Below are 16,229 nucleotides of genomic sequence, written 5' to 3' on the forward strand. Positions count from 1 at the left end.
GGTCTGCCCCCGGCCCCCTCCCCGCGTCTGGGCCTGCCCCCGGGCCCGGTTGGGTCCCCATTGCATGTGCTCACCTCTCCCCCCCGCCTGTACCCGCCGTCCTCACACCTCCCCCGGTCTCTTCCCTCAGGACGACATCGGGAGACACGGTGGAGCTGGTGGAGGAATCTCTGGATGTCAACCTGCTCAACAATGCCGTACGCCTTCGCATCCAAGGCTGCCCCTTTCTACCGGGTGGCGTACACCTCTGCGAAGTGCAGAGCCACTTGGTTGTCTTACTGATTACCGGGCAGACAGTGCACCGCTTGCTCCTGCCGCATCCTACCCGCCTGTACCGCAGCGTGAGTACCGGGGTGGCCTGCTCCATGCCTGTGTCAGCCGTCCGCCTCGGTCCTGGCCATCAGGAACCCTCAGCAAAGCTGCTAAGGGCATTGCAAAAGAGTAAAAACCTTGGTGTGCTTCTCACCGTGGGTACAAAGTGCTGTTTCCCACCTGTACTGCTTTTGGCCATGACAGAGTTAATTTTCATCAAAGTAGATAGCGTGGTGCCGTGTTTTGGATTTGTGACCGAAACAGCGTTGATAACGCGCTAATGTTTTAGCTTGTGATGAGAAGTGTTTGCTTCTTCAAGGTCTCCTCTGTTTCTCGCTCTGCCTGCCACACAAATAGATTTGAGAGTGTCTGATGGTTTGGGAGGGGGCACAACCGGGTAGATGACATGAACTAACCAAAGGAACGGTCCTTTCCGTATAATGTCATGCTCAGCAATAAGAGGGAAAAGAGATTTTGGGGGAGTGTTAGCCATATTTTGCTCAGGAGCTGGCTTTGTGTCAGTCTGTGCACCCTCTGTGTCCCTTGTTTTGTTTTCTTCTCTCTTCTTCTGCTTGTCCTCCAGTTACTAAGCAATTTTTTTTTTTTTTATGTTGATCCCCAAGTTTTCTTGCTGTTATTCTTCCTTTTCTCTTATCACACTTTGGGGGGGCAGAATGAGCATGTGGCTGTGTGCTGCTTCGCTCCCCAGCAGGATTCACCCCCAGCACCACCCCATTGCGGGGCTTCACGTGAACACTCTCAGCACCGTTGCGGCTGTGTGACTTGGGCTAGCTGTAGAAACACTGGATATGAGCTGCTGATGGGTATGAGGCTCAGCTTTTCCTGAGCCCCTTCCAGTTGGGCTGGATTTTTTTCCCTGCCAAGCAGACCGTATACTGGTTTTGGCTGGGATGAAGTTGGTTTTCTTCGCAGCACCTCACGTGGTGCTGTATGGTGGATTTGTGACCAGAGTTGGGGGCACACCCCTGCTTGATCTGTCGCTGAGCAGTGGGTGCGCAGCATCAGGGGCTTCTCTGTTTTCCAGTCTACCCCCCGAAAACGAGCTGGCTGTGGTGGGCAGGAGGCTGGGAGGGGACACAGCTGGGACAAGAGGGAACAGTCCCTGTGCTGTGGCACAGAAGGGAGGGAATTGGGGCAGGTGACGATTGCTCATCAGGTGTGCTTATCAGTGCAGGGTATTTCTCCATGTGAAAGTGAAAACTGCTGGGGAAAAGAGTCAGGTAGGAAAAGCAGACTGGAAATCTCTCACTTTGTTTGGAACTGAGCGTACTCAGACCACATGCAGTGGAGGCAGAGGCCATAGGCATCGGGCTTGTAGCGTTTGCCCCAAAGCTGAGGGTGTTTCAGATTTGTGAACAGGGCTCCGTTTTTGATGAACATTGATGACGTAACCTGAAATGAGGCTCAGAGGTTGGAGGTGGCTCTGCCGGTGGTCCTGGGGCCCGACCTTGTAACAATGGGGACAGAGTACCCTTAGGTAGGGACCTTCAAAGGGAGGCCTGGCTCTGTAACTTGCCTTCTGTACGCAGCAAAGTGTCAAGTCTTTTTATTTCATGTGGAAGATGGATCTTATGCGAAATTTACATTGCATTTATCCGTTTGCTGTGACTTTTTGTGTCATGTCTGCTTCTGGTGTGTCTTGTCAGGTCCCTTTCTGCTCTTGGAGAGCTTATCGCTTGCTTTTAGAGTTCCAGACAGCTTTCCCAAGGGATGACACTGTGCTGTTGCAGAGCTGCTCTTCACAGGACTTGTTACCAGCATTTTGCTGTGAGCTGTCTTGAAGCAGCTGATGGACTGTGGGACTCCCTTGAGGGTGTCACAGTGTATGAGGGTAAGAGTGAGCGTTCTGCTAGAAAATTACAGGTTTTGAAATCCCTTTCATATCGGCTCATAAAGAGCAGTGGTCATGGGTTAACTGTAAGGGAAACAGGAGTGATACTGATGAGAGTCCTTACCAGAAAAATCCTTTTTATCAAGTAGCAGCGTTGCATTTGCCATTCCGCAGGTGCCTGGTGGTTTTTGTTTTCTGTGCCTTGTGTATGTGTGCTCAGGATTTGTACTCTCTGCCATTTCCCTCCTCCAGGAACTGATAACAGAGAGCCAAATACAGTCCGTGTTTACAGATATCGGCAAAATCAACTTCAGAGATCCTTCGAATTACTACGTGATTCCCAGTGTGCCAGGCCTGGCGTCTAATTCTGTCGCCTCAGCGGCATGGCTTAGCAGCGAGGGGGAGGCTCTCTTCGCTCTGCCCTCGGCTTCGGGAGGGATCTTCATCCTTAAGCTGCCTCCTCATGATGCGCCCGGTAAGAAGCAGGAAGAGGCTGCCTCCTTGCATCTGCCTCTGCGAAACACCGCTCGGTGTAGTATCCCCTCTCCTACCTTTGATCTTCACTTGGTTTTGATTTTTGGCTTGTGTCTTACATATTTACTCCACACACATACATCGAAAACCTTTTCTACATCATGCCTGTGAAGCCCCTTGCTGGTGGCAGTGAATGTTTTGTTAATGACTATATTTTGTAATATTGCTTTTATTTTGAAAGGAGCAGTTTCGATTGTGGAATTGAAACAGAGCTCAGTGATGCAGCGCTTCCTTACCGGTTGGATGCCAACTGCCATCAGGTTAGTGTCTGGTGACAAATAAGTGGAACTAATTTTGTCAATTCCCTCACCTAGAGTTTCTAGCTGAAGTCAAAGACAGGCAAGTCAGCATCTATAAAAACTCCACCAGAAGAGTTAACTGGGCCACAGGACCTATCACAGTATGGAAGTTGGGTCTTGAACGCTGGATTAGCTCATCTTAATGGGGTCCTGCTGATTCTGTGTGTCCGTGTCTACAACTATGTTATAGCGAGTAATTGGTCTCCGAGGATTTGCGCAGGATATGGCTCGCAGCCAGTGCAGATTAAGGATTACAACAGTTGCATGTTCTTGCCCTTGTTCTGAAATGTCAGGCTTGTTCCTGACCGGCAGAGGTTATGTGTGGATGACACGGACACTCCGTGTGCAGACTAGGCTCGGTGTTGAACTGTAATCGTTACGGTATCTTAGAGCGCACGACCATATTCTAGGCCCTGTTACTTGGAAATGGGAGCGAGTCCCCCGACGCCCTGAATGACGCTGGCCATCAGCGGTGCGTTGCTTGGGGCTGGTCAGATCCTTTGCCCGCGTTTGGCAAGCACTAGGCTGGGGCTGGGGAAGCCGGGGATGTGCTTCGGCTTTGCCAAAGCAGGTGAAGAACCGGGCGTTACTAGTGTAGTGGGCTCTTCTGCACCTTGGATGCTGACCCACACAGTCCTGAAACACTTCTCTCTCCTCCTGGTCTCACACCACCGATTTATTTGGTTTTAAACACAGTGTGATAGAAACCCTGTGCCTTGGATCTATGTGCTAGTCTTCATTTTCTTTCAAGCTGTTGAAATAAACTGTATTTTCAGAGGTGACGGTGGCCCATCGGACCTGCCTATCAGCCTCTCTGTTCACTGCCTAGATCACGATGCCTTTCTCTTCGCTCTCTGCCAGGACCATAAACTTCGGATGTGGTCCTATAAGGTGAGCGAGGCCTGGATTTGGGGGAGCAGCATCTTCCATCACCGTTCGGGCAACAGTCTGAGGCTTGAGGAGTGAAGACTAAGTGGCTGACGTACATTTGATCTGCCGTTAAATTGTCACTGCAACTTCTACACGCTGGGATTCAGGGCAATTTGTGAGATCTGTCATGGCGTGTGTTTGTAGCCGCATTTGGAAAGCGGATGGGTTTTCTCTGCAGCAAAGCTTTGTGCGTAGGGTAAGAGGCAGTATCAGGTTTTTACAAACATGCTGGAGTGTTCAGGAGGGCGGGCAGGAGCACTTCAAGGGCCGAGGAGACACACCAAATGGATTTTCTACTGCTTTAGTGGTAATAGGAGCATCTTTGTATCATGGCTCCTTGTCAACAAAAAGTTAATAAAAGCCTCTGCTCACTGCATGCCACTTGCTCCAAATATCAGTGCCAAAGCTAATCAACCAGCACAACTGCTTTCACGGCTCATCTGCACTGGAATGTGTGCGTGCGTTACAGGAGGGAGGGGAAGTTTTATTGTACGTGCCTGGGCTCTGAAAGCCCGTGTGCTCAGTGGAAGAGGGCACAGGTGAGATGGATAAAGCTAAACAGTCGTTCAGGCACATGTACGGATGCTTTACTTGCATTCTGTAGGGGAAGATCAGGGCGGACTTTGGCCAGAAGGGCAAGGATGAGGGAGAAGGGCAGATTCTCAGTCCCGAATCTTTCCTATGCTACTTTCCTGATACCTTTATTTTGTGTAGGATCAAATGTGCCTGATGGTTGCAGATCTGCTGGAGTTCATGCCGGTCAGCAGGGACCTGCGGCTCGCAGCTGGGACTGGGCACCGACTGCGACTGGCCTTCTCCCAGTCCCTGGGGCTTTACCTCGGCGTGTACATGCATGCACCCAAGCAAGGGCAGGTATGGCGTGACAGGGCTTCCTCGCACGGAAAATTTATCGTTCCTCCTTGGACTTGGGTCTGTAAGGCAAGAAATAGGGAAAAGTTTCACGTCTGACCCTCTGTAGAGAGCAGTACTTTCTGAATAAACATTTTTGCTCTCAAAACACTGCAGGATGCACGTGCCTGCACCCTGGGAGTGGAATTCCCTGTGTGACTAAGCTGATCTGTGAGTGCTAATTCACTTGTTCACCTCCTGTTCCAGTAGGATCCCAAAAGCACACATGTGCCGTGGGAAAAGGAAGGGTCCAAAAGGAGCTAAAAGCATGGAAATACTGATAGGGTGTTTATGTCAGGCTCCTGGGAGCCTGCGGACGCATCACTGCCTTGCCAAACGTTGACTTCTGTAGAACTTCTGCTTCTTGCAGTGAATAATAAATTTAGCAGGACAGGAAGGATGGCACAGAGTAGTCTCATCTGTTGGACAGCTTACCCTTTCCATTCACCAGGGAATTCAAATATGGAGTAGAAGTGCGTATCGTGACTTCTGACCCGTTAGTGCTCTGCTTGCTCTGGTAAGGACACGCAGATCTTGGTTTGCAGCAAGTGGCCTGAGGATTCAGAGCTTGTCCACCTTAGTCTCTTTACTTGCCCACATCGTGGGCTAGCAGTGCCCAGCGGTGCTGGTGTTACCGTTTTTCTGGTTTAGTCTTTCAAAAGACAGCTAGAAATCCTTCAGGTTCAGGCAGAGATGAGTGTCCTTGCCGAGAAGGGTGAAACCAGCGGTGTCAGCACGTGGCACAGAGGGTGAGCTTGGCAGGGTCCGTGGCTGGCTGAGCGTGGTGTGCTCAGCTCAGCCCTCCTGCCCTCAGCCCTTAGGGGTCTGTTGACTGTAGCATCAGGCAAGGAGAGGGACCGGAGAGATGAGCTTCCCCGTGACGTGCTGGTTGTTGGCTTAGCTGTCCGTTAGCAAATGACTTACGAGGTGTGTTTGTAGTTCTGTGTCTTCCAGCTGGTGAGCACCGAGAGTAACCGCTACAGCCTCGACCACATATCCTCCCTGTTCTCCTCGCAGGTGGGTGCTGGGGCCCGGCTGCCCTGGAAGGCACCGAGGCAAGAGGGAGGGTTGCTTACTGAGAGGTCAGAGGCCTCAACTTGGGGATTTGAGTATGAATAAAGAACTCTTCCCAAAGCTTGGTTAAATGATACGAGGGAATGTTCTGCTGGTGTTAAGTACGCACATCTCTCTGCTGTGCTTGAATTTGTGATAGGAAAGTAAATGTGCGTACTCTCTCCTAGGAGACTCTCATTGATTTTGCCTTAACCTCGGCTGAGATCTGGGCGCTGTGGCACAACGAAGAGAACCAAACTGTTGTGAAATACATCAACTTTGAGCAGTGAGTTTCCGTGCTGAATGGCTGGTGTTGATAGCCTCACAGGGCTAACCACAGGAGCAGCTCCAAGTGTTGCTTGTTAAAAGCACTGATCCAGCTCCTCGACTGTTCTCTCCTGCTTTGCCGACTGAAGTGTGTGGAGATGCAGCGATACCTCGTTCTTCCTAGTGTGCCGTTTGTGTCATGTGCACAACTGTGTCTTCCTGCAGTGCATATTACATGGGTTATTTTTTTTTCTTTTTTGGTTCTGCTTTACAATAAAGCTGCAGCTCAGCTGCAGGAATGTGAAAAATGTAAAAAGCCAGGCGGCAGGCTTGCTGGAAGTGGAGTCTGCTGTGAGAGTGTCGGAGGGAGGGCTGTACTTCACCAAAAGCTCCTTCAAAACATAACCGGCTGGTCTCTTCCGAGAAAGATCATGTTTTGAGGAGACCAGTGATGTGAAAGAATCATCCCTATCTTTATAAAGCTGAGAGAGCAAGCTTGGTGCACAACCAGACCAGGGAGTTAAATAGTGGGTGAAAAAATGCTGTGAGTATGCAAGTTTAGGCAGAAGAATCTGCTGATCAGTCTGAGAGAGTCGCTTGGTGAGCACGTGTGATGGGGAGAATGTTGATATAAATGAAGGAATCCAACCTGTTCTGTTAGCTTACGGCTGGGGACGCCACCGTTAAGCTCTCCTGGCTAAATCTGTCACTTGTCAGTAGTCAAAGCTCCGGTTACCAGATCCAAAGGGCCGTGGTTGCTGTGAAGTCTGTGATTGTGATCGCTGGTGAAAGGGACAGGTTTGGTTCAGGTGGCTGCTCTGGGGCACGCTGTTTTGGAGCGCTGCAATGCAAAGCTGGTTCTGGTTTTGTTGTTTGTTTTTTTTTTTTCCAGAAATGTGGCAGGCCAGTGGAACCAGGTCTTTGTGCAGCCACTGCCTGAAGATGAAGTGACAGTTCGACAGGATCAGGACCCCAGGGTGAGCCGACTATAAAATAGCAATAATGAAGCCTCTCTGCCCAGGAGAACGTTAAGACAGTTCAAGTGTACAAATTAGATTGATACAGTCTTAAAATTACTCCAAATTACAGGGGACAAGCCTTAGCCTCTGTTACCACAGCATTAAAGTGCTAGGCATGGTTATGAAACCAGAAGTTGAGGGATGAGGAGAATTTCAAGTCAGTCAAGAGAGAGCCTTGAGACAAGATGTGTGAATAACCAAGGCCTGGAGTGTGCGGGAAGCAGTGTTCGATCACGGGAACTGCTAAGGGGTTGGAAGGGGAGAGGTTGGAGCAGGGTGTGGGCGTGAGCTGAAGCTGGAAAGAAATACAGATCCAGGGGATGAGTTTGAGAATGGGAGGAAAGACCAGAAGCGGTATCTTAAATGCTCTCCGTCTGACACTTGTGTTTCCTTGGATTGCAATCTTTTTCTCTTTGCAGGAAACCTACCTGGAGTATCTCTTCATGCCTGGCCGGTTCGCAAATGCAGCTATCCAGAAGGCTTTGCAGGTTAGTGAGGGGGCATTTGGTGCGCTCTCTGTTCACCTTCTCCTTCCTGGCCCTTTAGATGTGGGGCAACAGGATTCCTTGGAGCCCTTGGCAGGTGTCAGTTTGCATTTGATTGTTTGTAGACCTGTCAGTAGTCACTGAACCAAATTAGCGACTGTTGTGCCATACTTCAGCCGGTGTGTGCCAACGGTGGGAGGCAGAACTTGGTTTCCAGAAGATTTTTATTTTTTTGTTCCCCTCCTTAGATAGCACAGCAGGTTGCTGAGCTTGCTTTTCATTGCCTGCTGCTTTAGGCAGGTGAACGGAGATTCTCACCCCACTGTAGTGCTGTTTCTCAGAATATTATCTACTCAGTTCCGGCTCCTCTAGGTCAGAAGACTAGAGGCTCCTCTGTCTCTGTTAAGGGCAGAGCAAGGCAACACACGGTGCCTTTTCAGGAAAAACAGAAAAGCCGTACTTCCGCTGCTCTGACCCTTTCGATTCTTTGTGCTGTGACCTTATGGAGAACTTTGAGCAAGGTACAAGAGAGAGCTGCTGTGAAGGTGTGCAGCACTTCTTTCCTTACATCCCAGTGCACAGCCTGCCAGGAGGCTTTCTCCATTTCCACAGGAGGCGTGACGCTGGCTGTAGGTCTGTGTACCCCACATTTAGCAGCCAGCCATGTTTTTTGATACTTCCATCCCGTGAAGTGCTGGCTGATGCTCTCATGTTTGCTTTACATTACTCAATGCTGCTTGAACCTCGGGGAGACAGCTCTCCTGCTTTAAAGTAAAAGCTTACTGCGCTGCTTTTCAGATCTTTTCTCAAGGAACTGAGAGACACATGGATCTGACGTGGGATGAGTTAAAAAAAGAGGTTACCTTAGCTGTGGAAAGCGAGGTGAGGTTATTTTTTTTCTTTTTCCCCATGTTGTTTTGTTCTTACATCTGTTATATGTGGTATTGTGATGGATTGGTGAAGTGAAAGGAGGTGCAGAGTGACCCCAGACCTCATTTTGTCCTTTGTCTCTCCAAAGGAGTGATGTGACTTTTTTTTAAAAAGTACAGATCCTCATCCTTCCTGCCTGGCTTTTCTATTCCCTCTTCTATTTTGGAGTCCTTTCTTCTTTCTCGGTGTTCTGCTGTCTCTGCTCCCTGGATGCACTTTGCTGGTCACTCTTCATGTGGCGCCCATTCTCAGCTCCCTGCGCATGGGTGCTGGCCACCACCACACAGAGCTGTTGCTCATCATTTTGGATGCCAGAAGATAATCTGCTTGGGGGTCTCTCTGAAAGATCAACTGACTGTCCTTTTGGGGCTGAATTTCCCGCATTTTATGCTGCTTCTCCAGATTTTACTCTAATGTGCCTGATTCTCTAAGCTAGCAGTCCTTCCAGCTGCAGTTCATCCTGGAGGCTGCTTAGACTATTGTTAGAAAGTTCACCAAAAAAAGGTGGGTTTCTGTCCTCTGTAGCAATTGTCATGCATGATGTTTTTAGAGATCAGCAGTGCTGCCCTTTTTCTTTATACCGTTAGTGCTTCTTTATCTAAGGTTATATAGAAATGGTTTTTGTGGGCTTTGTTCCTCTTGCTGTTTGCTGTGTGATTCACTGCTATAGGAAAAAACTTTGATTTTGACAGGAAGGTGGTGGGGAAGAGAACTATAACCGGTGTTTATCAACCTTAACAGTGTAAAAGTGTGATGTGGTCATGAGAGATGAGACAGCAGTCTGACTGCTACAATTTTTCTCTCTGGTTCGCTGCCTGTATTCATCTGAAGTCTTGTTTTGGTCCTGCTAGTTCCAGGGCAGCGTGACAGAATATGAGTGCTCACTGGAGGAGTTTTGGCAGCTGCAGGTGGAGTTCTGGTCCAAGTTCTATGCCTGCTGCCTTCAGTACCAAGAAGCCCTCTCACGGCCCCTGGCCCTGCACTTGAATCCCTACACCAACATGGTGTGCCTGCTGAAGAAGGTGAGGCTGAGCGGCGGTGGCTTTTTGACCACTGTGGCCTACTGAAGCAGGGAGGATCTCTTCTGACTGAGGTATGGATTTGGGGAGCTCAATGAAAGGCTTTCTCTTCCCCTTTCTAGGGCTCCCTGTCTTTCCTCGTGCCCTGCTCCTTGGTGGACCACCTCTATCTCCTCTCTAACGAGCACCTCCTGACTGAGGACGACGCTACCGTCTTTGATGGTAAGTGAGGAGATGTGGAGCTTTTTCATTGTTGGAGGCTGAAATGCTGCACGGCAGGGAAGGCCTAGGCCAAGGGATACGAGAGTTTCCATAGAGGTCTGAAGTGCTGCTGACTCCGGAGTTGTCTACACGGAGACAGTTTTCTTATTTTGGCATTCGTAGGGAGTTTTATTTTGTGAAACCTGCCATCGTGCTCACACCGGGAATTAGAAAATGGTGTCAAGGCTGCAAATCTACCATGACTCATTTCAGACAACTTAAAAGGGAAGAATCTTAGATTACAGGCTGCTTGTTGCTCAGTGGCCAGGACCTGCCTTGGTGGATCCTTTGCCCTTGAGCTTTACAAGCTATCTGTGTAGGCTGCGGTGAACCGCTGCCCCCTCCGTGTCTGCTCTCTGTGGGACAGATGTGCCAGGTTGGAGCTCGATAGTGTGCTGGCAGGTCCCCAGTCTTGAGGAGAGAGCGGGATGCAGCAGCTTGTGTTTCTGATCATGTGGGTGACCGCCCCATATGAACCCTGCTTAACATTATCTCAGCTGGGTGCTTGCTTAGCTTTGCCATCCCCACCGAGAGCCAGAAGACCTACTCTGAGTCAGTGCAAGCGGTGCTCTTTTGTAAAATTCCCCGATCTCTGTGTCTTGCTGATGGAGTAAACTCCTTTCAAAGATCAGAGACGAGAAGGAAACTTGTGATCCTCTAAGCACCCTGGTATGCTGGGCTCAACTGCCCAGTTCTGCAAACTTAGTTTTTAGCACAATGTTTTTGTATAAATGTTTTCATGTAAGCTGTGGAGAAGGGACCGTGCCGTTTCTTGTCTCCGGGAAGTAAATGCCAGAGTGTGCAAGACCTGCCATTAGGACTGTCGCCACAGTGCCCTCTATGCTTTGCTGGCCATGGAATGACGTTTCACAAGAAAAAGGCAATGGAAAATGTTACCTAAGCTCCACTTTCATGCTCGAGTGATTTTTATATTTTTATAAAGACGAATTGTCATCCATTTGGTTGAGCTATTTCTGGATCTGAGGGAAGGGAAGCTGGAGGCCTGGGCTGGGTTTGGGAGGCTAGCACTTCCTGCCCTGTCTGTTTCAAACTTCTCAAAAAATGTGATTTACTTTTAAAAATGCATACAGAAAGGATTGCATTGCAAAGCAGTGATTTAAACCCTTGGTACTGAATTTTCAGATCACTTCTAAGAATGTGAAAACCCTCTCTCAGCTGTGAGGGGTGGTGCTGCAAATGGATAGCTGCTGTAACGAGAGTGTGTTCTGCTTGGCTTTTTTTTTTTGCTCTTACACTGTGCTAATTGTTTCCTTTCAACCTGTGGCTGGAGAAAATCCCTTGGAGGGAATTTCATTGTTTTATTGTTGCATCAGTATTTTTTACTTTCCAAATAATAAAGCCCAAATCTTTCCCTTGTTGACTCCTAAATTTTAATTTGGGCTCGTAGTTAGCAGGGCAGGGTCAGTTTGGCAAGCGGGATGGAAACCAGTCTGCTGCTAGTAGTTTGCTGATAGGAGCTGAACTAACTGGTTTTTGAACGGTCCTCCCACCTTCGCTTTGAAATCCCTTGTAAATATACAGTTAGATTCTTTCATTACAGATTTGGAGATGTCTCGTGATGTTGTCTGTCTTGTCCAGTGCCTTCGACTGATCGGAGAATCAATTTCCATGGAAATGGCATTCATAATGGAAATGGCTTGCTCCCGCCTCCAGCCTCCAGAAAAGGCTGCAGAGCAGATCCTGGAGGACTTGATAGCTAATGACACGTAAGGAGAAGTTTTTGCAGAAATTCCTCTGCAGGGAGGCTGAGCAAGGGTTGCCTTGAACCGTCCTCTGTTGGCATCAAAGCGCACTTTAGATGTGTGGGCTTTCCCTGTGCTTCAGGAGATTTTTCCGGGTCCCCTCAGAGATGGGGAGCTTGGGTATTGGTGACGTTAGCAGGGTTTTCTGTCCAGAACCCCCTTGCCATTGCTTGGGGCCCTCCAGAAGAGAAATGTTGGCGATTCTCAGGTGAGATAGAGAGCAGAAGAGGAATAAGTTCCTGTTTGTTGATCACTGCAGGGTGGAAAGCAAGTGCCTGCAGACACTAGATAGAGGTCAGAGCGTTGGTCAAGCCATGTGGTTACTGTGCTAACCTCCTGAAGTCATTCCTCGGTGGAATGCCAGCTATCTGACTGTTATTTCCTAGTACCCTGGGGGAGTGGAATAAATAGACTGGTCTCTGCAGGCGCTGTAATAAAACTCCAAGCCAGAAGAGGATCCCCATCAAGAATGTCCAGGCTGATCAGATAGACTCCCTTCCAGGATCAGTAAGGGAGGAAAGGGAGCCCTCTTGAGTTTAAATCTCATGTTGCTGATGATTATTATTGTCTTTTTCACTTTGCAGGGAAAATGTGATGGAGGATATACACAGCAAATTGCAGGAGATCAGAAACCCCATCCATGCCATCGGGGTGCTCATCCGAGAAATGGACTACGAGACGGACGCTGACATGGAAAGAGGTGGAAGCTCTACTGCAGCGCGTTTGGGCTGGGAAGGCGGTGGCTCAGCAAGTGTTCTTGTCTGTCTAGTTCCTCCCCTTATCTCGGTGATTTTATCTTTCAGCTCATCATCTAAATATGCGCATGAACCTCACCCAGCTGTATGGTAGCGGTACCGCTGTCAGCGTGGTTTGCTGGGGGGTATGTAAGATTGCCACGATCCGTTTCCTGATCTGTCGGGACCTGTTGATCCTCCAGCAGCTGTTGCTGCGGCTTGGAGATCCTGTGAGTACAGCCCTTCAAGCTGCTGCTGTGCTCTTTGAACTTTTGGATCTGGGGTTCTGTTGGTCCCAGACTGTGAGCTCTGTCTCTTCCCACAAAACACTGGAGGCTGTTTGAACTAGCCTGAGGCTTGGGCAAGCCCTGTTCTCTCCTCCGGCTGCTTTTGTCATCCTAAGCAAGGCAGCGGAGTGCTGCGCTCACACCCTAACTCCCTCTTTCCACACTGAGCATCCAGGAAGCAGGAAGCAAAACTCTCTTTGCGGGCGGAGGGCATCGTTTCCAGCCTCCCGTCTGAAACGGCGCTGTCTGAGCACGTGCAGTTCTCCCATCTACTCCCCATCCCTCCCGTGCCACTGCACAGCCCAGCACGCACACGATTGCAGCCTTGTTCTCTGACAACGCAGCACTTTTGCGTCACGGCAGCAGCGTTTACCCAGAGCTCGTGGTTTCAGCCTCTGTGAGGCTGCTCCAGCCAGTGCAAACAACCACCGTGATGGCAGCTGTGTTTGTGATCGTGGGCTGGGCCCGGCCCATCCTGTTGGGCGTGTGGCCACGTGAGGGATGGTGCTGATGATTTGGGTGGACGCAGGGCTTCGGAACAAGTTCCCAGACAAGGGGAGCGTTTTTTAAACCAATATTATTTACTTGGAAACGTTACCACAGTAGTTTCTTGGTTGAAAAGAAATCCTCTTCCTGGATAAGGTTGCCCTGGTAGCATTAAGACACGTTGCAAGGTGCCAGGCTCTCTCAGACCACCAGACATGTGATCTGCTGCTTGGTTGGTGAGGAACTGCTGCTTTGCCACCTTGACGTGCTTGTGTCCTTCACAAGCGTGGAGTGCTTTTTCTCCCGTGTCACCTAGCCCTGCTGCTCTTGGCTGGAGCGTATGGGGACACAATGCCTGGGCAGCAGGGCCGGCCCCGAGATGGGCTCTGCAGCAAAGCCATGATTTCACTTTCAGTGACATTGTTGCAGCAGCGCTAAGCACCTTTTTGCTGGTATCCCCGGCATCAGCAGGTGCTGGTGTTTGCGGGCTAAAAAAGCGCTCGATGTGCACATAACTTTGCTTGTTAAACTTTCCCCACGGGGTCTGGGCCACCAGAATAGTTAATTCACCCCTTGGACTAACGTAACGCTGTAATTTGTGACTGGGTTATTCTGGCATGTGCAAGAGTCCTGCGGGTCTCCTGGGTGGGTTGAGTTAACTGCCGGGCTCTTGGTGTTCACAGGAGGGAAGAGCTGAGCCTGATACAAACCTCACTGATTGCCCTTGTCCTGCCGTTGCTCTGGGCTTGGCCTCACTGTGCCAACCTCTGTGGTTTGCTTGCAGATGGTTTTGGGAGGGGGACAGCTGTTCCAGTCTCAGCAGGACCTGCTGCACCGCACCTCTCCCCTACTGCTGTCCTACTACCTGATCAGGTGGGCAAGCCAGTGCCTGGCGTCGGACGTCCCGGTCGACACGCTGTAAGTCTCTACCATGCCCGTTCTGTCTTTGATTGTAAGTTCCTGCTAAATCCACCTGAAATGCCCTTCCTGGTATGAAAAGCTGGTGGTTGCTGTGGGAGTATCACTCTAGGAGTCAGGTTGTGCTAGGGAGGGTGTTTTTATTTTCCTTCCATGTTTTGAGCTGACTCTTTGCCTTGTGCTAATTCTGCCATCTAAGGTCTTGCTGTTCTGTGCGCGATTGCCTTTTTCAGCAGTAGGAGTCGTTTGAGCTGAACAATGAGCACAATTAAAGCAGGAAGTGTTTTGTTGTCTCTTCACTGATGGCTTTTTCTTCTCCAGGGAATCTAATCTGCAGCATCTATCTGTGTTGGAGTTGGCAGACACCACCGCTTTAACACCTCATAAACTAGGTAAGGTGTCCACAGTTCTTCAGCGTTCGGTTTCTGTTATTTATACCTCTTGCACTCTGTCTCAGCCACCCGAGGGCAATGCTTCATGCAGTGCGCTAATGGAGTGCGGGGTTGAATGACCCCACTTTATGTGGAGATGTTTGTCATGCTGTGGACCAAAAAACAACAACAAAGTATCTTGTAGCATTGGACTTGGATGGGAGATGTGGATCTTTATCCTCAGCCTGAGGAGAATGGGAAGGCCTCGCTCAGCCAAATGTTATTAATTCTAACCCCAGCGGTATCAGCCAAGCTCACCTCTTGCTCCTGTACGTTACAGTGGCTGCCGTGGGTCAGACCAGCTCTGTCCTCCTCCCAAACCTTTATCCCACGGTGACCGGGAGCAGTAGCTCAGGGAAGCAAGAGGGTGTAGAAATACTTCCCCAGAACATGCTTGTGCTTCCAACACTTTGCAATTCAGATGTGAGTGTTGCTTACAGCCAGTAGCTCAAGGGGGAAATTGCAGCTGATAATTTGTTCACGTTTTAAAAGTCTTGCTGCAAAGACCTGTGCTTTGGGTTACTGTCTTAGGGGAGAAATCCTAATAGGGGAGAATATAAGGCAACTTAATTAGGAGGATGCGTCCCTTGAAGGGGTTACAGAAGGAGGTGGTGAGCGACATAGGGGAGAAAATGCACAGGTAAGAGCCTGCTCTAAGTAGTCTGCCCTTCGAGGCTGAGACACTTCAGAGTGAGCTGAGAAAACGAGTGACAAATGCAGCAGTGCCATGTGTGAAGGGCTGTGAGCTGGGGAAGAATTTCCTCTGCTTGCTGACGGGCCTGGGGCATTTGTGGTCTTTGTAAGCAGACTGCGATCTTCAGAGTCCAAACTCTCGCTGAATGAGAGTCTCGGTTCAGGAGGCAGTTGCCCCGACGTAAATGTCAGTGCCTGAAAGCGAAATTGAAAACATCCTTTGTGTGTGCCAGCGTCGTGGGTTATTTCTTGGCCTGCTTATGAGGAAAGTCCTGTTTGGCTGCTGTGCTTCCGGAAAAATATGTGAAACGTGGGGAAGATAGAAAGGAGGTGGCAGCTTGGGGAGAGGCGTTGAGAACAGTTAGCTAATGGGAGACTGGACTGCTTAGGGTGCTGGAATGAGGAGGGAGGCATTTGAACAGAGCCAGATAGCCAAATCAGCATTCCCTCAGCCCTGCCCCGCAAAACACTTGGTCGTGCTGGAAAGCTGCAGCTGGGTTGCGAATAGCGCAACTGGAGAGAGAGCATAGCCCTTTTTTTTTTCCATGTTATAATTGAGTTGTGGTTAATAAACATTGCAGTATGTGTCTCTTTGATCTCCTGCTACTCCCTCTGATTTAACCAGACGGCAAGAGAAATCTAAAACCAACAAGTTCGAGTGTTGAACGTGCTTATTGTTTTGCTCTGACTTAATCTGTGATGTTTGGACTGATGGGCACAGCACGGTGTGGAAAGCCTGGAATGTCTGCTGTGAGTCCTCTTCTCAGTGTTTCTTCAACTTGTATTTTTAGTATCCGGCCCTCAAACAATTGTGGAGCTGTTCTTTCAGGAAGTGGCCAGAAAGCACATCATATCTCGACTCTTCTTGCAACCAGACACCTCTTTGGCTGAAACAAGTTTGAACTGGCCCCATCTCATTACTGCAATAGTGGCTGACTTTCTGCCGCTTCTGTATCCTTGGCTGTAAATCCGCTGCGAGGTGCTCGCTCTCGCTGGGCTGTAACCAGAGGGAGTTTCTATACAGCGTGGCAGTGTCGGAGGGCCTAC

The 16,229-nt window shown here is 49.6% G+C and overlaps 1 protein-coding gene across 1 annotated transcript in view; it reads left to right on the forward strand.

Annotated features, from left to right (window-relative positions):
• Window positions 1–130: 130 nt before the first annotated feature.
• NUP160 (nucleoporin 160kDa) overlaps window positions 131–16,229 on the forward strand; it is a gene marked incomplete at its 5' end in the record, with an annotated part of 27,788 nt that continues 11,689 nt past the window's right edge. The window contains 18 exons of the mRNA XM_009701524.1: window positions 131–341; window positions 2,417–2,639; window positions 2,880–2,958; window positions 3,774–3,888; window positions 4,642–4,800; window positions 5,776–5,853; window positions 6,078–6,175; window positions 7,049–7,133; window positions 7,595–7,663; window positions 8,459–8,542; window positions 9,442–9,612; window positions 9,732–9,831; window positions 11,432–11,597; window positions 12,218–12,354; window positions 12,437–12,597; window positions 13,925–14,058; window positions 14,380–14,450; window positions 15,974–16,133. Of these exons, the coding sequence (XP_009699826.1) occupies window positions 131–341; window positions 2,417–2,639; window positions 2,880–2,958; window positions 3,774–3,888; window positions 4,642–4,800; window positions 5,776–5,853; window positions 6,078–6,175; window positions 7,049–7,133; window positions 7,595–7,663; window positions 8,459–8,542; window positions 9,442–9,612; window positions 9,732–9,831; window positions 11,432–11,597; window positions 12,218–12,354; window positions 12,437–12,597; window positions 13,925–14,058; window positions 14,380–14,450; window positions 15,974–16,133 (2,301 nt within the window). The remainder of the gene's footprint in view (window positions 342–2,416; window positions 2,640–2,879; window positions 2,959–3,773; window positions 3,889–4,641; window positions 4,801–5,775; window positions 5,854–6,077; window positions 6,176–7,048; window positions 7,134–7,594; window positions 7,664–8,458; window positions 8,543–9,441; window positions 9,613–9,731; window positions 9,832–11,431; window positions 11,598–12,217; window positions 12,355–12,436; window positions 12,598–13,924; window positions 14,059–14,379; window positions 14,451–15,973; window positions 16,134–16,229) is intronic.

Source organism: Cariama cristata, unplaced genomic scaffold, assembly GCF_000690535.1.
Source record: "Cariama cristata isolate BGI_N322 unplaced genomic scaffold, ASM69053v1 scaffold4326, whole genome shotgun sequence".
NCBI classification, from domain to species: domain Eukaryota; kingdom Metazoa; phylum Chordata; class Aves; order Cariamiformes; family Cariamidae; genus Cariama; species Cariama cristata.